The sequence below is a fragment of the Phyllostomus hastatus genome, unplaced genomic scaffold, assembly GCF_019186645.2.
Source record: "Phyllostomus hastatus isolate PE091 unplaced genomic scaffold, TTU_PhHast_1.1 phas_contig_40, whole genome shotgun sequence".
Classification (NCBI taxonomy): domain Eukaryota; kingdom Metazoa; phylum Chordata; class Mammalia; order Chiroptera; family Phyllostomidae; genus Phyllostomus; species Phyllostomus hastatus.
In genome coordinates, this window is record NW_025333872.1 from 71582176 (window position 1) to 71604882 (window position 22707).

A 22707-nucleotide genomic window follows, 5' to 3' on the forward strand; every position below is an offset into this window, starting at 1 on the left:
TAAACCTTTTCTGTTTCTTTTCACTTCCAATTATTTCCTTTGACACTGATTTTGTTAAGAAGATTTGGGGAAACATGGAAGGAGTCTTGAAATAGCTGATGTAGAAGAGAATTTGACTCTTTGCCCCTAAAGGGTAGATGCCCCTAAAGGGTATCTTTGACCTAAGATAACAGTCAAAGCTGCATTTAAATACATTTCAACTCAAAACAAAGAAAATCTTTAAAAAGAGGTATGCCGTGATAGAACTTGCTGCTGCAGAATACCTTTTAAGCATCAGTCACTGGTGATGTTCTAAGCACTAGACCATTTGGAAGCTTTGTTCTAAGAAGGATTTGGGCAACAATTAGATTATATTAAGTGGATTTTATGGCCTTTTTCATCTTAAAAGTCCGTGGTTCTACGAACTCACTATTAATATCACAGAACTAGTTCTTCCTCTCTGCTCAGACAAGGCTTATTCCTTCACATGCTTGACTCCCTTTGCATTTGGTATATGGACTTAATTTATTTTTATGCATTTAGAATACACAGGATGAAACATTATTCACAGGTCATATATGTCAAATTAGAGGTAGGGCTGAAGTCAAATTCTCATTTTTTAGAACAAACTCATCTATCTGTTACTATATTAGATGAGAACAACAAACTGTATTATAATCAAGAAAAAATAAAATTATTTTAACATTCATGTTAGTCCTTGGAATTCTTTCTGAAGAGATGGAAATAATTACCACACCATGAGATAATCGAATACTAACCTCCTTCATTTTTTCCAATTCATTCTGCAAAGCTTGCTTTGCAATCTCAACTTCTATAAGCTGCTGCCTCAGTTTCTCATTTTCATCTTCTGTTGTTGTTCTCTTTTCTTCCACATTTTCTAATTCATGGTGAAGTCTCACAGACACATCCTTTGCAACCTGAATTAAAATGTTTGTAACAATAAAATATAATTAAAGACAACAAAACATGTCAGCTACAGTTACATTCACATTAAAAGTATTAAAAGCCAATACTTACATAGTATTTATGATATGCAGGCATTATTCCCGATGCTATGTATAAGCAGTTGACATACATAAACCATTTAACCCTCACACAACCCCATGAAATAGGCATGATTATTATTCTTATTTTATAGATGGAAAAACTGAGTGTCAGAGATGTGAAGTAATACACTCAAGGTCATAGAGCTAACACGTGGCCAGGCAGTCTGGCTCTCAAACCTGTTCTCTTAACCTCTACACTATACTATGGTAATAAATGTTCAATTCTGCTTTACCATGCGTAGAGAAATTTCACATATCTTCTCTAATTCTGTGAGGTACACATTTCTATTGTAACCCATGTTAAAGGCTAGAAAACAAAGTTTTCACAGGTGGGGTGTGGGGCATGAATTTTGATCCTGGGCTTCCCAAGGACTTTGTTTTAGGAACCACTTTAGTCCTTGAGGTTAAGTTTAAAAAAATAATAAAATAACTGTGCATTTCTATCCCTTGTTCTGAGATTATCCTGGAAATTTTAGGGTTTGGAAAAGTGGAACAGTCTTGTGTTAGTGGCTCAAGACACAGGCTGTGTTTTTAGACTGGGTGGGGGGGGGGGGGGAGGAGTTAGCCTGGCTACCTACTAGCCAAGTCACAGGGCTGGGTGGAGGCTGGGCACCTAACTGCAGTAAAATGTTCAGTTTAAGCACCTGTTAAATGATGCTATTAATAATCCCTATTTTATAGGGAATTTTCCCTTGAGAAATATATATAACAATGCTTGCCACAGTGCCCGGTGCTTAGTGAGTACTGAACAAAGGTTAAAAAAAGAAGAAAAAAAGAAATAATACATTACTTTTCATAACACGTTTTCTCATTGCTTTCTTTTTAAAACAAATATAGGATAATTTCAATTGATTTTTCTACCTTGAAGTTAAATGCAATTAAAATTATATATTTTTTGGTTGTGTAAGGCCATGATAATAACACCTGACTTATAGTCAAACTGAATTAAACAGACTCCACCTGCTTAAAAACGCATTTCAAAGTTGAAATTCTCCACTGAGTCTGAAGAACCAACTTCGCATTAAGCAAAAAGACCGATATGTGTTTCTTTTATTTATTTCACTATCCCTGTACTTCCAAAAGGGGTCTTAAGTTGGATAGCTTTCCTGTCTGGGAGTTATGGAAGTGGTAAGCACAACCACGCAGGGCTCCTGCAAGATAGGGGGTGGGGACTTGCAGGGAGAAATCTCAACTTCTACCTTCCCAGTGCTGTTCCTATTCAGGGCTTCACCTGTGCTGGAGGAGTCTTCGTGGCACTGCTCTGGAGTGCCTGGTTCTACCTGGCCTTCACTTGGAAGACCAGGTGGATTCTAGAGGCCAGACTGTGGCCAGAGCCTGTGTTCTGCCACACCCTTGATTCCACCAGAAAGGGAGGCGCCCTCTTCCCCCTACCTCCTAGAGCCCTGGCGACTCCAGGAGGGCCTACAGTACTGGCTCTCTATAAGGCCTGACACACTCCACTCTTGAGATCCACCAGTCTGCCCTTCCCCTTCTTCTTCCAGGGCTGATATCTGTGGTCAAAGCTACGCAACTCAGTGTCCCTAAAGCTCTTTGCCAGTCACCCCTGGCCAAGAGCACAGAGCCCTGACCCAAGCCCCACCTGCCTCCCCTGCCCCGCGCCCCGGCCCCTGCGAGGCAGACCTTGAGATCCTGCTCCAGGCTGCGCAGAAGCTCTCCGTCTATTTCGCCGGTCTGTGCGTAGCGGAGTCTTTTGCGCTCGGCTTTGCGGAGGCGGTACTGCAGGATCCGGCAGTTTTTGTTTGCTCTCTCCAACTCGTGGCGCATTTCCTGCAGCTGACAGGCATCTTCCTCGAAGAAAGTGTCCCTCATCTCGTCCATCTCGGTCCTTAGCTCGTCAATCTCGTTCTGGGGTGACAGACCGAGGGGCAAAATCAGCCTCGCCCCCCACCCCTCCGACATACACCGTGCACACCCCATCTCAACTCCAAATCCTCCAGGGGACAGGCGTGACACGGAGAAAATGGAAAAAACGGGCCCTCCTTAGGCCTTCTTTCGCGCCCTGCTCTATCTAGCTCTTTCCATGAAAACGTGGAGCAAACCACGATAGAAAAAGGAAGGTCCAGACTTAGGTTTACATGAAAATCTAACGCTATCAATCTCGGGCTGTTTTACAGGCGGAAAAGGCCTAGGAACCCCCTCCCCTCATTTCCTGTTCTCCTCCCCCTCCAAGGCTCCCTAACAGGTTAGCAGCCTCTCACTGCCGAGACACGCCCTAGTCCTACGAGGCCCAATCTGCCCCTCCCCCTCCGCCCCCCACCCCCCTCACCTTGAGAGTCTCGTTTTCCTCTCGAAGCTTCTCCATCTCCTCCTGCATTTCTTCTTGCTCCTGGAGCTGCTGCGGGTGCGGCTGCGACGAAGGGGGCGCCGCCGCCTGCATGCCCCCACCGCCCGCGCCGCCCTCTGCGCTCTGCGGGGGTCCCTCCGCTGCTGCCGCCATCGAGGAGGAGGAAGGGACTGCAAGAGATTCGCCAATGGCGGGGGCGCCAGAGACCGGGGAGCTGCGGCTGCCGCCGCCGCCGTTCTTAGTATGTGTGTGAGCCGCGGCCGCTGCAGCTGCCGCCCGCTCTTTCTTGAGATGGAACTGGATGAGCTCAGACTGCAGACATCCTTCCTTCCAGTAGCTCCCTCCCCCACTGCTGCTGCCCCCCACAACGCCACTTCCGGAGTTCCTACTGCTAGGGCCCGGGGTTCTGACCGCGGTGGAGGATGGCGAAGGGGAGGCCCCCTCCCCACCGCCGCCGCTGCCTCGGTGTGGAGCGCGTCCGCCTTTCCCTCGCCAGCTCCTGGGCGGCGGCGGAACGCCCCCCTCCCTTTCCCCGGAGCCGCCGCCGGCTCCTCCTCCTTCCCCAACCCCTCCTCCTCCTTCCCCGAGTGGAGGGGGTTCCCCGAGTTTAGAGGACACTGGCTCTAGCTCCCGGGGCTGCTCCTCAGTCGGACCAGGCCTCCTGCCGCCCACCGAGGCCAGGGTCGCTGCGGGGGCCGCTTCAGCACCAGCCCCGGGCTGGACAGCTCCCGACCCGGCCCCTTTGGGAGCGGGTGGCACCGCCTTCTCCGCCCCGCCTCCGCTTCCTCGGGTGGCTGCCGGAGGCACCCCTCGGCCCCCGGTCTTGTTGCCTTGCTGCTGCTGTTGCAACTGCTGCTGCCGGACAGAATTGAGTTTAGTGCCTGCCCCCACTGGGGACCGGGTGGCCGTGGTTGCCTGTCGGACCGAATTGTCCCTCAGTCTGGCTGGTGATTGAGCACGCTGCTGCTTTCTGCTGCTGCCCTCCGGGTGCAGACGAGCCTCAGTGGCAGCGGTGGCGACAGGACCTGCGGCTGTGGCAGGGGCAGCGCCCCCGGTCGGTGGCTGACTCATGGCTGTCTAGTAAGGATCTGATCTACCAGATGCGATTTAGAATGGTCCATTACCAGATCATTCTCTTCCCTCCTCACTGCCACCAAACTTCTTTTTTTAGTCTGGAACAGAAATAAAACAACAACAACAAAAACGTACAGCATCTCTGCACTGTTACAGAGCAAAGGGTGATTTTGCTCTGCAGGAAAAGCTCTAGAAAATGATGAGATTTGGAAGGCGCTGAATAAAAGCCTTGACTGGAGGAAGAGGCGGAATTGTCAATTCTCCTTTTGCCCGGGGAGGCGCTCTCTCCAAACCACTCCACCTCAGTAAAACGATGAGTGAAAGTAGCTGAACCTAACATTCTGAAGGATGAGACATGGAGTCAGAATTTAGTGGAGGGAAGGTTAAAAAAAAGGGATAAAGTCAAAAAGCATCAGAGGAAAAGGAGATAATCACATGCTAGAGTTGTCAATACCTTAGTTTTTTAACTATGGTTTTTCTCACTTCAAATCTGGAATTTAAAGCATAGTTTAGTGGAGAGAATTTTATGTAATTAATAATCCCAGTGTCAGTTACAGAGAAAGGGTTATGGAGGTTCCTGAGGAAAATTTGCTATGGATAAGTGGCACTTTCCACTTTTCTCAAACAGCTCTAACACTTACTGTTATTCTTAGTTGGAGAAATGCATCCAATTTCCTTTAGACTGGGAGATATATATATATATATACACACACACACACACACATATATATATGAGATTCATATATATATGAATTATATATATATAATTAACTTCAGCTTCAAGAAAATAATGACATTAGGAATCATCTATATAGTTTAGTCATTAGCACTTTAAAGGAATGCTTCCTTTTTAAGCTTTGGGAAATAATTTTAAAAAATACTTTTAGAAAAGTTTATTGATGGCTCTGCACAATTTCTTAAATTACAGGTGATAATTTTTTCTTCACTTATCCAAGTTTCATACTTCTTGTTATTCATTTTAGTTCTAAGTAAAATCGCTAAAATATTTTTATTTTTAAGCATCTTCTCAGATGATATATTATAAGTAAAAGTATATTTTCCAAGTGCCCAGTCCTTCCTATGGAGCCAAATTCTGAGACAGGATGACCCTACAGCCAGAAGGCTGCTGCATCCTGACTCTGCACCCAGAAAGCTTGTGCATCTTAACTCATGGTGATAAGACCAATTTCTATTGTGCATTTTTTCACAGATAAAACCATCACTGGCTTTTACAATCTGGAAAATAGCAAACCATTGCTTCCTGGGCTCTCCATAGTGATCCAGCTAAGCTAGTCATTTAGTCAATTGGGTACCTTTTTCTTAGAACTATAATTTCTCTCTAAAGCACTAAAAGAGGCATGACTAGGCAGAAAGTTCTCTTTTGTTTTGTTTTTCAAAACTCCTATTTGGAGAGGAGATGCTTGCCAGTTACTTGACTATTATTCCTGTTATTGTCTATTTTAAGTATCATAACTCAGTCAACGTGCAGTAATGCCTTATTTTTAAAAAATTACTGAAGAGCTCCTTCTCCACCCCTTTTCTTTTCTCAGGATCTCCTTCCAACTAAGTTTGAAAAATAATAGTGAACAAAGAAGATGTTAGGGGAGAGAAATAAAGTATTTTTAATCAACTTATTTTCTACGGGTTCTCTTGGAGCCACATGCTTCTAGAATATCTGGCTTGGTTTATCGGCGTGGGTCACACTAACGTGATCACCCAAACAAGTTATTTTGCCAGTCCCACCTTATTTTTGTTTTGAATTAGGCAGCATAACTCCGGAGCTGAGAGCCATCAGAGAACGCTTAAATTTGGTTCCCATACAGCTTTAACCCAGGAGGAAGCTCGGCTTCCACAAAGGTAACTGACTGCTGTCACGTGGTTCTCCCAAAGTGACAAGATGCTGTGTCTCTCCAAGCTCTCCCTTGTGGAAATCGTCAACCAAGCACCCCTGAACAACCCAAACCAATAGTTTAAACCTCCAATTTCATCTTCCTATTAACCTACCCCATATCTCATCCCCATCCCTTTAGAAATCCAGAATAACTGCTCACTTCTCAGCAGAGGCGATGTTTCGAAGTTGATGCAAATCAGCAGCGCTTTCCTTTTGATCTTCCGGTGACCTCAGCGTTTATTGTGTCTTTCAGAGACGAGGAAAGTTTAACTTCACAGCATTGTATTCGACTTTCTGGCTGAGCACGACTATGGGCCCACTCGCCCCAGTTCCACACCCACTGGTTTTCCCCAAACAATGGCGTTACGGTGCAGACTCTGGCCCCCAGAGCAGGTTACTTCCCGGCAGTCCGAGGCTGGGCTAGGGCTGCTGCTGCGAGCCGGCGACCGCGGGAGGTACCAAGCCGTGCCAGACGCTCCCCAGGAAGTGCACTGATATTCATGAGCTGACCTCACCGCACTGGGCAAGGGAGGGGGCGGGATTGCAAGGGAGGAGAGGGTAGAAGTAACCAAAGAGAGGCTACTTTCTAGAGGAAAGAGAAGGCGGGGACAGGGGAAGGGGTGAGGGGTAGCAAGAAGACAAAAAGGCCGAAGCCACGCCCGAGAGGGAAGATCCGTAGCCAAGCTCAAAGTCCTTGTTGCACTCCTGTATCCCGTACTTGACAGACGATTCCAAAATCGCTCGAAATCGGATGCACTAGTTTTCTGCAAAGCTTTGTCCTGGGCTCGATCAATCTCCATCAATTTTTCACTTGAGCTGTTTTCACGGGCAGAAGGATGCAAACAGCCTTCCGGGTGTGACCGAGGTCTCCTGATGCAGCTGCGAGGCGCTGGCAGGCGGCTGCTGGGAGTTCTCTTTGTTCGCTCACTTTAATTCTCAGTCGAGCTCTCCACGCGGTGCTCAGTCCCCACCCCCATCCCGGGCGGAGTCACCAGGCAACGCTTCCATGAGTAGATATGATTGCCAGGCTCACCGTCCCACAGACAAAGGGTTCTTGAGATGCCACGACTAATTTAGTGCAAACCAACTACATATCGGTTTACAGACATCGTGTACAGACAGATTTGACCTCGGTGCATTTTCTTCTCTATCAAGTTCTATTTTCCACTGTGAATATAGGACCAATTGCTAGGAACCATACTCTTTACAGTAATGCATGGATAACAGGAATCAGCAAGAGTGAATACATAAGAGTTGAAGGAATTGGGGAGGGGGTTCAGAATAGATGCTTTAAAATGTACACTGATCCATTCAGTTCCACAGTGATAGCATTTTAAAAATCTGGCTGGAGAAATTCTCCTTTTCCTTCAAGTTTCATTTTTTTGGAGGAGGGGAGAAACATGAAGGTCTCCTCCTACCTCTAAGATGTCCTTAATGAACTGAAAGATAATAATGAAATAAACATTGCATTAGAAAGATTTTTAAATTAAGTTTCTCTTGCATTTCATATACTGGTTTTGTAACTAAAAGGAGGTCAATGTCTTGAAATAGTACTCGTTTATGCTAACATGAATTTTAGTGTAATGTTTTATTTACCGAGAGTAACATGTTGAATTAAAACGAAATTGAAACAATTTAGGAGTAGTTTGCATACAAGCAACATTATTACAGCAAAATCAGAAAGATGTTCGACACTTGCTGAATCATATCTCCAGAAATATATCAGACAAGTATAATATCACAGCACAATCATTCATGTATTCATATCTGCTCCAAGACAGATAATAAGTGCCTAGTTTATGCCTGGCCCTGTCCAAGGTACTGGTTGCTCAAAGATGAAATTAAGACATAGTCCCTGTTCTGGAAATGCTCAAACCTGCTGATGAGAATTAGAATAATGTCTATATCATCACTTGGATAATTTGGGATGGTGGAATTGCAATATTTGTGACATCTATAATTAATAGCTGAGACCTTGACCAACAAAGGAAAACAGAGGAATAAAAGAAAAGTAAAATGTAATCACAATTTATTTACAATTTATATTGTGCAATTTGTCATTATGCAGCCAAATTTGAGTTGTGATTTCATTAAGAAATACCAAGATCTACAGGCATCATTCAACCAAAATAGATAAAAATGGATAAAAATATTTTTCACATTAATTTTTAAAAATAAAATATTATGAACATAGTCTAAGAATACAGAACATACCTGGCCCTGCTTCTCTAAGAACTTGTACAATGTTCAGATATCTATGCTTCAAATTTTTCCTAAGATAGCAGTTATTTTAATGTAATTAGTAACTTTAAAAATAAAAATAAGAATTGATTATTATGCAGTCGATGTACTTAAATGTGTATATTAATAATTTAGTATGCAGTTTCAAGGTTGAAAGCTAAAATAAAACAGAATAAGTGTAAGTGATATTTAAGATGCTTCTTTATTTCAGTAAATATGCTACTAGAAAACTTTTGAAATGGGAATTTATCTTGCTTATTCCTTTATTTGCTAAAGTTGTATATATCCAATTAAGCAACCTCAGAGATGATAATTCAGTGATTTGTCAGAATTCAGACAGGCATTATCTTGACTGTGTTTTAGAAGTAAACAGGCCACCAACCTTTTAATGTCTGTAATGATGGATCTTTCACTTTGTAACACAGCAAGATGTGGATCTTCAATCGAGAAGAAGGCTAAAGTCTCAAATTAAAAACCCTTAAGAAAAACATAGCTTAAAAAATCTACCTTTTCACTCTCATGACTTTTACCATATAGTTAACTATCTTTATCTATATTGCTTTACCGTTTGCAAGGCCCTTCCACTTTGTATGCTCAAAATACTGTAAAGTAGATACTGACTACTCCACATAAAATGTGAAGTATCTTTGCTAATTAGAACTTGAACCGTGTCCTTTCTTCCATTAAATCTGTTTTAAAAATATTCTTCCCATGTGCCTCTTTTTCATGCTGTTAGTAATGCAAGAGAGATAGAGGTGGGAGGAGCCAGATGATCTGATCCAAGTGCCTTTATTTGATGCTGAACTTACAGGTGGCTGAGTCTGGACAGACTGCAGCCTGAGGAGGAGGAGGAGGAGGAGGAGGAGGAGGGGGAGGGGGGGAGGGGGGGGGGAGGGGGGGAGGGGGAGGGGGAGGGAGGGGAGGGGGAGGGAGGAGGGGAGGGCGAGGGGGGAGGAGGGGGGGGGGGGGGGGGGAGGGGGAGGAGGGGGAGGAGGAGTAGAAGAGTGTTTTGTTGTTGTTGTTGTTTTTAAGAAAAAGCATGGGGCTTGTGAAGGGGAAGGGGGGGTTAGCCTCTTATTCTTTTGTGCAGGTATCTCAGGGTTTTAGGATGTGAGCTGGGACTATGGGTTAGGTAAAGGGCCGGGCTGTTCCCAGGTACTGGTGGGTCAGTCTGACCACAGGCCATTCTGGCTGGCATCAGTTGTCCATAGTGCACAATGGGAGAGAGTTTTGATTAAGGAGCTGGGCTACCGAGCAAGTCAGGATAATTGAGTCATGGGCAGTCCTGTGGTTGGAAAACTGGCCTGACTGGGTCAAGAGCAGTCTGGTGGGCTGGGAAACTGGCCAGACCCTTTCACATGCCATGACTTAAAAATCTGTATCTATAATCCCGATTTTGTAGCTGTGTACTGGTCTGTTCATGTCACTTTTGTGTAAACTATATTTGGATATAAAACTGTCACCTTAGACTCCATGTAAAATTTTTCTATCTCCTCCAACTGATATTCATTTTTCTTTTAATGAAGATAAACAATATATTCTACATGTATTTTTCTTTTAATGATATCACCATTTGATACACTTTCCCACTGAACATTGTCTTCTTCATTCCTTAATCTTTTCCCTTCTCTTCTATATTTGTTAAAAATTATATTTCCTAGACTTAGCTTTTCTATTTCTTGTGCAATCACCATAAAAATCCATACCCTTATAATTCTACATTTAGACTACTGTACATTCTTTCTATATTAGATCAGTTATTTCTTCCAAATCCACATTATTAAATACTGCCAGTTTATACCTTTATTAAACCAAAATTTTTTCATGTCACTTTGCTTACAGTTATCACATTATTTTCAAACTTTTCCTAGACTTCAAGAAACTGCACTGTCCCCATCCTATACCAAAATGTGTCCCCTAATACTTCTTCACCACACAAACTCCCTATCCTAGTTAGATTTATTGTCTCTTTCCTCATAAGCATATGCATCTCATTCTGCTTGTATGGTTTTCCTCTTGCCATTTTTTATATTTAGCTTGTCCTTCCTTTCCTGTCCAAAAGCTCCCATATTCTACAGCTCAGCTTAAGTTTCAAATCCTTCTGCCATATGATCTTAGGCAAATTAAACTTTTTGAGCCTCAGTTTTTTTTCATTCACTGATTTATTAATTGATCTACACATTTAATAATATTGTTGAATTCATGTTATTAATAATACCTAGTTTCTGTGATTATTATTATAAAATAGTGATGGTAATTCTTGTTACAGTACATGAGACATGCAGTAGTCATAACAAACAATAAGTGATAATTACTATGCTCCTGGCATCATAAACTGTCAATTAATGTTAGTTATTATTGTCATTATTCATATTTTAGGACCATTATTACATCAGTTTTCACCAAATTTTACCATTCCTGAATTTCTACAGAACTGATAAATAACATCACACTGTTAGAAACACTTGGTTAGTCTTGGGTTATTCTGTAATTGTTCACTCAGATGGTAAATATCTTCAAGTAATACTCCTGTTTGTATCGTTACTTCCAACAGGGAGTTAGATACACAGAGGCTGGCCATTGTAGGAGCTGGACTGTTTAGTAGTCTTTTAGTGACAGAAAAACTGATGCTTTTAGATTCATCCTTTGTTTTTTTAGAGTAATTTAGCTTGGATCTGTCCCATTGCCTTGACCTTCATTGACATATGCATGCAGTTACAAGCTATATTTGTTCTCTGGACTGTATTTTAGATAATAATTTATGAATCATAGACTCCTTGGGTTGGAAATACATGATTCATATCTTTTTTTCTTGAAGCAGGCTACCCAACCCATATTATATGTTGGGTTTAGCCCAATTTTAGGCATCCCAATAAAGTTCATTCTACAATCTCCCAGAGTACATGTACACATTTTAAAACTTAGTGTTATGACAAAAACTAATGTCTAGTCACTCATTATGGCCAAAGCACTGTTGGATGCCTGATTTCAACCCAGCCCATTTTGAACCTTATTTTAATCTTAGTGGAAATTTTTTACAAGTCTGGTAGACATTATGTAAATATAGTACACATTTAAGATTACCATTAAATTTCCCCAAATAGCACTAGTGTCATAATTTAGAATCATCAAAATTTTATAGCAGTGTTTTAATAGGTATTTTAACTACTTGAAATCTTCCATCATCAATAATTAAACTGCTCTAATATGAGTACAGTAGGCTAAATCTCACTGTGCCAGATCAACAAGGATGTGCTGTAAGTTATTCTATACTTCACTAGGAAATTTTAATGCAAGTTTTTTATTTCTACTACCTGCTTTCCTTCCACCATGCTGCCTGAAAAAAAAAAGTTTAGAGGTCTTATGCACAGATTTCATCAATCTGATTAACTGTAGATAGATCTTTTTATATGTAGTTTCTTATATTATTATATACTGAATATTTGTTAAGTGAACTGCAAAGTTTATGCATCATATGTAATTGATCTAGTTTTAAGAAAACAACAAAATGACACTTACATTTTCTATTATAATATTTTGTTTTTCTTGTTCTTAGATATCAGTGAAGTTTTCATTTAATGTCTAGTCACTAAAGTTTTGGATATTATGATATGCTATTAAAGGTCAGAGTACTCTTTTCTCTGACAGGATCCCAAACTACTTTTACTTTATTTTTTACTCAGTGATATTTATTGTATATGTGTTCATTCAGGCACATACAATTTAGGATAATTTGAAGAAGGTTTATTTACAATAGGACTATCTATGAAATATAGATCAGAGGTAAGGGAAACCACCATGGATACTTCAAAAACTTGGGGTTAACTAAAAAAGATGACCTGTCAGCACACTTTGTTAGAAAAGGAGACTCTATTGGCAACAGTATTAAATCATTTTGGGTACAGAGTGGTCACTGGAACACAGAAAAAAAGATATGTGTAGAGCATGACACTTTGAGGATAGCAATTTTCTACAGGGTGATATAGTCAGTTGAAAGGGATCTTGCTTTCCTCCCTTCCTCTGGTCTCCTAGAAATCTCCACTGACTAGTCCAATTAAATCCAGAGGGCTTCGAAGATATTTGATGTGATCTACTCAGACCAGCCTACTGGTTGGAAAGCAGATCTGAAAAAATCAAATGTAAGTTATTCAGTGCCGTAAGCTACAATATTATCAAAAACTTAAAGAATGTAAAATTATTATGTTCCATACAAACTCATATTTTTCATGTATGGTGGTGATCTTAAAATTCCTACTTTCAGAAAAAGCATATACTTTGATTTGTTTTTCCAATAGTAGTAATGAATTTTTTCCTGTGATTATTCTCAATGGAATTACATATTAATTGATTGAAGGGACTATCATATTTAAGATATTAGTTTTATTTCTACATTAACATTATATATTTTTTAATTTTATTATTTTCATTATTTACCCTTCATGACCCCTATACCCTCTTCCACCTCCACCCACCTCCCTACTCCAAAATATTGTATATTTTTATTTAATTAGATTGTCTTCCTGAATCTCAATAATTTTTATGTTTCCCCAGAAGGTTTATACACCCTTTGTGAGATTCATTCATAGGTATTTGATAGTTTATGCTATTGTTAAGGCACAGGTTCTAATTATTTGTTGTTAGTGTATAGAATGGCAGTAGACTCCTGTATAATGATCTTATATGCATACACCTTGCTATATTCTTCCATCATTTACAATATTTTTCTGCAGAATAATTTTTAAGTAGATAATTACATCATGTAAAAATAATAAAATTCATTTCCTCCTTTCCAGTCCTTTTGCTTTAAGTTTATTTTTCTTGTCTTATGTATAGTACTGGCTATGACCTCTGGTAAGATATTGAATAGAAATAGTGGTAATAGATACTACTAATTGAAAACTTCCTTATCTTAAGATAGTGTATCCACAAAAATTAGCCACAGCAAACAGCATATTTAATGATGATTCATTAAAAACATCCTATTTAAAATTATGATAAAATCAAGCCATGGAAAACTACTTTCACTACTTTTATTCAGTGTTGTACTGGAGATTCTACAGTGAAACAATAAAGGAAAAAAAATAAGATTAAAGATTACAATGGAAACAAAATGATCATTATTTTAGAGACATGATTATTAACATTATTGACACTCCAAAAATTCTAAAGAATGCAGATAAATTATCAACACTAGAGTAATGAAATTTTGCTCTATAACAAAAAAGTATCAACTTAGAATGCATGATATTATATCTGTAACAAACAGAAAATATCACAAAGAGATATGTATTATTATACCTAAAAAATACAGCTACCAATAAATCTAATAAAAATGTACAATATCTTTTTATTAAAATAAAAAACTCATTCAGAAAAGTTAAATAAAGCATAGCCAGTTAAGAGACAGATGTTAATAAATGTCAATAGGAAGGTTCAGCATCCTAAACATGTAAATTTTCCTAATTAATTAATATGAAATTAACAGTTAATTGACAGTTCAAAGAATACCAATAAAAATCCCACAGGTTTATTTTTTTAACTTTAGCAATTTGCCTCCTTGTTTTACATATTAAGTGCCAGAGCCAAGAATAACCATGACACAAAGTGGGGAAACAATTCTCTATGAGATACTATATTTAAACTTTAATACTTAGTAGTGGCATTAAAATCACCATGGAAATGATGAATTATTCAATAAATTATGTGAAAACAAATGGCTAAGTCTATAGAAATAAAAAATTGTTTGACTATATTGGATCTTAAACAAAAATCACTTGACAGTGAATTTATGACTAAATGTGAAAGGTAAAACGTTAATACTTTATTTGTTTAAATTTTATTTATTTATTTTCATACAGAGGGGAAAGGAAGATTTTCAGAGAGAGGAGAAGGGAGAGAGAAAGAGAGAAGCATTTATCAGTTTCCTCTCGCAGACCCCCAGCTGGGCACCCGGCCCAAAACCCAGGCATGTACTCTGACTGGAAATCAAACTGGCGACCTTTTGGTTAACAGGCCGGTGCTCATTGCACTGAGCCACACCAGCCAGTGCAAAGTCTTAACACTGAAAAGTAAATGTTAGAAGACTGCTTTTCTTTTAGTTTGAGATAAGGAAGGATTTAAAAAAAAATTCAAAAGCGTATAACTCAAGTGGGAAGATTAGTACAGTAAACTTTAATAAACATACAAGTTTTATTTCATCAAAGGGTAATATAAAAACATAATGAAAAGACAAGTCACTAAGTGGAAGGAGCAGCATCAAATTTATAACAACAAAATATGAATATCCAGAGTATTTCAAAGTGTTGTTACAGATCAATGAGAAAAAGATTAACAGCAAGATTTCTTACTCAGACCGTAGGAAAACCATGGTTAAAAGACAGATAAACTATCACAGAAAAGCAAACATAAATGGCCCCATAAATGTAAAAAATACACTCAGTTGTGTTAGTAAGACAAAAGAGATATAAATAAACATACCATATCATACCCACCTTATTTTTAAAATACTAAAAGTTTGATACAACTAAATATTAAATTATAGAAGTCTTACATATGGCTGGTAGGATTATAATTTGTACAGTCATTTTGAGAAATGGTGTAATGTTATACGGAAACATTGACAGAAAGCAGTTTCTGTAACCTGGGGGAGGAGTTGAAGTTCCTCGAATAGTGGAAAATCTTAGACAGAAATAGAAGCCAATGACACTGGGCATTCCGCGGGGCAGCAAAGTGTCATATGGTCAGCTTTAAAGGAATCCTGCGGGATAGAAAGGTGTACTATGAATTACTTACCTATCTTATTTATATAAATAAGGCCTAAGTATATTATTGTAAAAAGTTTTTAAAATATAGGAATATGTAGACTAAAAAGTGAAGATCACCTTCAGATCTCTCTGTTCCATTTTCCTACACAAAGGTGATCTTTGCTGACAGTTTAGTGTGTGCATACTTGCTGGCTTTTCTTGTGTATTTGTATTACAAATATATGGAATAAAAAAATAAAATGTGATCATATTATGCATGTAATCCTACCAAATTCTTTATTTTAGCCAAGCAATATGAGCTGGATGTGTTTCCAAGTTATGTAGATTTACTTTATTTTGTACCATACTCTGAATATTCCAGTATATTCAAACATTCTTATTGTTTCTAACTCCTTACAAACAATAATGTAAAAAAAAAAACCCACATTGGACATGTGCTCCTGTGCCCCTGTGTTTTCTGTGGAGTAGATGTTCAAAACTGAGCCACTGATTAAAATGTATGTTCCTTTATTCTTTCGAAGATTTTCCCCTTTGCTCCCAGTGTCAGAGTGAGGTCTGAGTCTAGCCACTCTGACTCTGAAATGTACTCTCTCGACTACTTCACTACTTTTACAGTGTCCTAAAGTTCACTGTAAATAGGTGTCTGTTCTGTACTGTCCACTATGTTCATTGATCTCTTCTTATGCTAACACATGCTGTTTTAATTATTATGAGTTCATAGACCATGTTGATATCTGGTAGGGCACATCCTCTTATTTATTTAAATCTTTTATCGTCCTTTCATTTCCATCTTTGTCTTTCATGTGATCTTTAGAACTAGCATATTAAGCTTTATGAAAATCCTGTTGTGATTATCTGATTTTATACATTTATTTGAAAAAATTAATGTCTGTAAAATATTAGAGTATTTTTTGCACAAGAATATAATCTATACATTGATTTTTATTTTTAAATGGCACTGACCATGTTTCTTTTTATTTTGTCTGAGACTTGTATTTTTCTTTTGGTTTTATTTTAAGATATTCCAAAATTTGTTTTGATTTTAAAAAGCATATTTTCAACTGTATTTTCCAATTATTTAGTGCTACGTGTGAAAACTATAATTAGGTGATTTTTGTCTCTGCAATGTAGTTGAATGATCTTATAGATTCTAATTGTTTTTTTTCATTTACTATATTAAATTTCTCTTTGAAATAAAAAATATAAAAGCTTTTTGGATTTCCTTTAGAAATGAAGGATATAAAATTGTTCACAAAATATATAAAATTATTACTTTGAGAAAGAAAGACAAGGAGAAAAAGTATAACATTCACCAAATGTACCCATAAAACTGAGTTTTATATGTATTTTGAGCTAGTCAATGTGAGTGTGAACCAATTTTCTTCACTTGGATTATTTTTTCTTTGCTGTACTTTTTTGCTGTTTTTTTCTTTTCCATAAAAGGTCTAAGAAAAAACATGTCAATTTATATTATTATGATACTTTTAAATCCTGCTTAAGCAACTAAAGAGTGCCTTATTCAAAGTGAAAACAGCATTGTGTAACAATTTCTTCCATATTTTTTGTCAATCTCAGCACCTTTGAAAGGCAAAGCCTTTATACTATGAATGCCATTGATGGCCTGGGACAATATCTGTTTGAGAATAAATAGGATATTTGTTTAAAATGTATGTACACATACATCCCACATAAATGTATACTTGTGAAGTATGAAAAACAAAAGCAACAAAGCAATAAACTGTGTTTATTTGTAGGAAAAATGCCAGGAGAAGACCGAACTAGCTTAACAGCAGGTTTTAGTGGTATATAAAAATATGGTACCTTTATCCGTGATAGTGTTTCCATATATTATTATTTTAAAATCTTTATCAAAAAGTGATAGGGGTTTAAATTTAAAATATTTCAGAGGAAATTAAAATAGCATGCAGTGCCAGATAAATGGGATTGTTGGGAATTGCCCTGCCTGGTTTCAAAAACTGTAATTCCCCACCCCACCCCACCCCCTGCCCCATGGCTAAGGCTGAGTGAGCAACCTTTGGACCATAAGCCACTAAGAAGACAAAGCTTATTTCCCTGGCAAGGGCACCACCTCTGCTCCTTTTACTTCACTCTGCCTAGCCCCCAGTGCTTGGTCGTTTAGCCAATGATGGGTAAGATTCCTCAAGGGAGGAACAACCTAAGACAGGCATGATCATGGGGCCCCCAGGGAAGGACTTGGGGGCTACAGAAAAAGAGGGTAATGAACCCCCACCCCTCGGTTTTGACATAGCCCGAGTCCTCATTCTGTCTGCACAAGGTCTCCTAATCTCTTGGTGGCCTTATTTCCCCTGCCTGACTTAAGCCTGAAACAATGCCTTAAGCCTGAAACAATGCTGGTGCTGGGTACAGCCCTGTGCTGGGAAGGGTGGGTTTCCTAGGGTGATCATGCCTAAGAAAGAATGCATAAAATCCTGTGAAGCCTACTTTGCTAATACCCTTAATTTAATTAATAAGGGTCCAAGCCTGAAATGAGCTTATTTCCCCAAAGTTTTATGGCCCTTCAACTATCTGACCCTGAGTCAGAATAAGCCCTCAGAGTTCTTTGAATGTTATCTATTGTCTAATCATTTCTGCCTGATGATGATTGATGAACTTTGTTCCTGTGAAAATTGAAAGCCAATAAAAGCTTGTCAAGGCAAGGGTTGGGGTGCTCTTCCCTTGAGAGAGTAGCCGTGCTGTCCCTTTTCCTTGACAGAACTTGGTAGTCCATGTGAATGTATCTCATCCTTATTGTCTCAGACACTGTGGGCCCATGTCTGCGCCATGGGATAACTATTTGACTAATTCTCCTGAATATTTAGTGGGTGCTGATTTTGGGTTGCAAAATATACATATTAAAAAAAGGAAGTTTTCTACTTTTGGGCAAACTCCCTGGCCTTCTCACACTCCTTTTTTTCAAAAACATTTTAATGTTAAATATATTTTTCAGGTATATTTTATAACTTTTTCACAATCTTTATTTAGTGTTTGTAAAGTTCAAAGTAAAGTATGTAAGATGAAGCTCCTTGCTTTGCAGACTTTCAAGGCTGTGCACATTCACTGGGGATCTGGGCAGAGGGAAGAAAATGCATAAAGCTGTGGGAATGCCTTACTTGCCTTTATTCAAGGGTGGGACAATCTACACCCTCAAAAGCCATGCAAGCCATGTGTCGTGCATTGGGATGTCCCAACTCCTTTATGTACTAAATGCACACCAAGCCAGCAGGGTGTCAAGATATATAACAAAGCATAATTCTGTGCATGCAGGCCCAGTCTCAAGGCTATGGGAATACTGCTTATCTTAGTTGCCCAGACATCTGAGTAAGGGAGCCTGACTAACTCTATTTCCCCTATACTCTTGCTTTCAAGTTTACATTCCACAGTATAACTAATGAATACTTCTAAGAATATAACAACATAAGTGCACATCAGACTAGTACTGATTTTATAAAGGAGCTGAAACTTCCTGGAGAGGCATTTATTTAGAAAAAGCATGGTGGAATGGTAAAACCCAAGCTGGCCTTGAAAGAACCAAAAGTTTGACCCACTTATTGAATTCCCTTGGCAGACAGTGATCTCTTTTCACTTTAAGTCTGATGTGTCATTCTTTTCTCTTAGTGCTCAAATTCCAACCATGAAGTAGTGAGTCCATACATTGAACAGGGCCATCCATGTCATGTTCACAGGTCTATTCCTCCTGGGCCTTTGTACCTATTTACTATTCATAAAAATTTGCATATTTGAGTTACAATGTTATGTTATCACAAACGTATGTGTTATTTTTCTCATAGAGATTGTTAGGAATATGTGGGGTCACAACTTCCCTATCTTTATATGCTTCCCAGCTTCTAGCACAGGGCTTTGCAAAGTATGAGTGCTTCATACATTTCCTTAATTGAATGAGGCTGGTGTGGTGGGAAGATGACTCTAAGCAAAGGAAATGAGAGATATAGATGAAGGCAAGGAAGGAGGCCAAAGTGAAAGACATAGCTTCTTCCTGAGGAGTGGTTGGGTATCTTCAGCAGTTTTCTAATATCAGTTAATAGGAAGTCCATTTTTTCAGTTATTTAATCATAAGTCTTGAATTGCCTTTTTCTTCTCATACACCACCTCAAGCAATTAGGTAGTCCTGTCAGCCCTAAACACAAAATAGATTCAGAATTGACTCACATCTCACCCCTCTCACTGCAGTCCACAGGAAAATCACTTACCTGAAAGAATCTCCCTGCTCCTACTCTTGTTCTCTTTCATATGTGAGTCCACATGGTGGCCAGAGGACCAGAGTGACCTTTTCCATTGTAAGCTAGAACACATATTGCTTTGAAATTATTTAGTCCCACCCTGGCCGGGTAGTTCAGTTGGTTGAAGTGCCTTCTCGCACACCAAAATGTTGTGTTTGATTCCTGCTCAGGGTACATACCTAGGTTGTTTGTTCAATCCCTGGTCAGGGTGTGTACAGAAGGCAACCAATCAATGTTTCTCTCACATCAATGTTTTTCTCTCTCTGTCTCTCTCAGCAATAAACATATCCTCCTGTGAGGATTTTAAAAAAATAGCTTGGTCCCTCTTCCAGAGCAAAACCCAAGGACTATATATGACTCACAAAACCCCACATGATCTGGTTCCCTCAATCTGCCCTGTTCTCTTCACACTTCCCCTTTTTACTCTGGCCTCCTTGTTGCTCATGAACGATGTTTTTTTTAAGTCTTTTATCCATCTTGAGTTTATTTTGGTGTATGGTGTTGAATGATGATTTTTAAAGCATTTATTTCCCCTGATTTAAGAATTCTCTTCTCCAAAATAGTCCTTTACCTCATCTCCACACTTCTCTGGTCCTTTTCCAAATGTCCCCTTCTCTGACTATCCAAATAATCTGACTACACTAATTTGTGTCCATTCAACAATCCCTGTCATTCCTTCTGTGCTTTATGTTTTTCTTTACTGGACTTATCTCCATCTAACATATTCTGTTAAATGATTTGTTTCCTGTCTACCTCCCCACTCTAGAATGGGAGCTCCAAGATGGTAGAGATTCATTTTTGTTTTCACTTTTCTTTTTCATTTCTCTATCCCTTGGATCCAGGACAGAGGATCTTAAAAAGCACTAAAAATGTTTTATTTGTTTGAATAAACAAGTGAACACATAAATACACAAGTAAATCTAAAAGAATTCCTGCAGGTTTCAGAGGACAAAACAAAGTTGCTTTGAAACGAAAGCAACAGTGGTACACTACGGATACCTGAGGTAGGGAAGAGAGGTCACCCGAAGTCACAGGATATATCTGAGGAAGACAAAGAGAGTAAGAAAGAAATTGTTGAAATCCAATCTGAGGTCATTGGAATCTGATTTAAGAAAATAATAGTGGCAATAAAGAAAAAGTAATTAATTCAAATGTGACAAAAAGTAAATTGGCTGAATTGAATTTGGTGGGTCAAGGGAAGTGACATTTCACAGATACTCCATATACTATGATCTTAAAGAACTGGACCCTATTGGGCCAGTCCTAAAATGGAAAAGGTGAGAAATTAAGTTTTATTTAGAAGAGGTGGAGGAAAGGCTATGGCTTATTGATAGTTTCTTTTAATCATTTTTTAACAATGTAGAAAAGGATAAATGAAAATGAAATGTTTATAGCTATAGAAGTCTCTTTTCAAGCCATGTTTGACTTTTTTATTTTATATTGTTCCTTCACACATCCAGCAGCTATTATTTGACCTGTGTAGTGACTTGAGGAGGCCAGGTTCCAGGAGGCCAGAGGAGTGATTTTTTTACTGCTCTAAACTCATTTAGGGTATATTCTTGCTGGTTTAAAATTGTCACAAAATTAGTAGATAAGTCCTCAGGTTCTCTATGGCCCTGACTCCCTGGCAGTATCCCCATTTTAGGACTCTGCTTTCATAGATAGTATATTGACATAATGGATTTTAAGATTCTACATTTTCCCACTGAGACAAGGAGAGAGCAAAAAAGAGGAAAAGGGGTAGAGAAAAGTGGGAGGAGGGAAGGAGAGATGGAAAGGGATAGAGATGATAGTGATAGAGATGATAGAGATAGAGACAGAGATAGAGATAGAGATAGAGATGGAGGGGAGAGAGAGAGAGAGCGTTGGTTTATTACTTTGAACTTTTGCACTAGAACCCTAGTATCTCCTGCTGCTTTCTGTATGTTGAATTTCTGAGAATATAAGTACCTGAAAAATACATGTTTATCCCATAGTTTATAAAGGAGGAATGTAGACCACTGTAAGTTAATGGAATAAACTCATACCACTCACCTATCCTCCCAAAGTACTGAAATCTGCAGCATCAGAATGTATAGGTGCACTGAGCCATCTAGACTTGTAGGACTGAAGCAATGGCTGTCAGAGAAAACACCCATTTGCAAAGTGCTTGGCATTTCTTGGGGGTTGTATCCCTTCAAGATGCCACTTAGTCCTAATGGGTCACAAGCTTTCTATTTGTTCTCCTAATTTTTGCCTTTTGCTCTCTTTGCATTGTTTTCTCCTTGGTGTTTTTAAATACAATGAGAGTTAGACTTGAAGAGATTATGGCATAAAGATTTAAGCTGCTGGACCACAGTTTTGAATGGATAGGATAAGTGGCCCCCTGGATTAGTACGAATTCTGTTGGATGTGTGATGGAAACCCACGTCAAACTAGCTAAGGCAAAAAAGGAGTATGTATCAGAAGATGCCTTGTCAAATATAATTAAAGACATGTGACTAATGAATCCCTGGAAGGGCAGGGCTGTCACAGGCTCCAGGAACTGCTTGAACTGGGGACATGACCACTGTTGGGACTCTATCTCTGCCTTTTACCATTGCTCCTCTGCTTTTCAGCTTCATTTTTTCCTACTTCAGGAGGCCAGGTTCCTGTCCTACTTGTCCAGTATCTGCAGCTCAAACCTAGCTGCTCCCACTACCAGAGAGGCCCTGGCTGCATTTCTTAATTGTAGTTGGAAAGAAAATAAAATGGGGAAGGAGTCTGAGTCAGTCTTATGACAGCCTGGGCTCACCCTTCGTGTATTCAGCTAAGACGAGGAGGCCATCTGACATGAAGACCAAGAGCCTTTTACTGATTTCACTGATGAGGAAACTGGGGAACAGGGAGGACAACTAACCTGTCCAAGGTTGCTCATCTGTACAATACAATTTGATCAGTGTCTACAGAAGCTATTAAATAAATATTACTTACAATAAAACTTGTAATCATTAAAAAGCATCTGGGAAAATTCTGAAACAGGAAACATCCAAAACAAGAAGGATAGACTGTATTTCATAGGTTTTATAGTACCATCTGGTGGTGATCTAAAAAATTTCATCAGTAATTTATATTTTACTAAGTGAGGAAGTTTTATTTTGTTCAATGT

The 22707-nt window shown here is 39.1% G+C and overlaps 1 protein-coding gene across 2 annotated transcripts in view; it reads right to left on the reverse strand.

The window, feature by feature from the left end:
• Positions 1-6607, reverse strand: part of SOGA3 (SOGA family member 3) — a 38380-nt gene extending 31773 nt beyond the window's left edge. For both annotated transcript variants that reach the window (XM_045843019.1, XM_045843018.1), the window contains exons 1-4: positions 6477-6607; positions 3334-4523; positions 2688-2912; positions 759-917 (exon numbers count right to left, since the gene is read on the reverse strand). In XM_045843019.1, coding sequence (XP_045698975.1) covers positions 759-917; positions 2688-2912; positions 3334-4422 — 1473 coding nt within the window. In that variant the 5' untranslated portion in view covers positions 4423-4523; positions 6477-6607. The remainder of the gene's footprint in view (positions 1-758; positions 918-2687; positions 2913-3333; positions 4524-6476) is intronic.
• Between the last annotated feature and the right edge of the window lie 16100 nt (positions 6608-22707).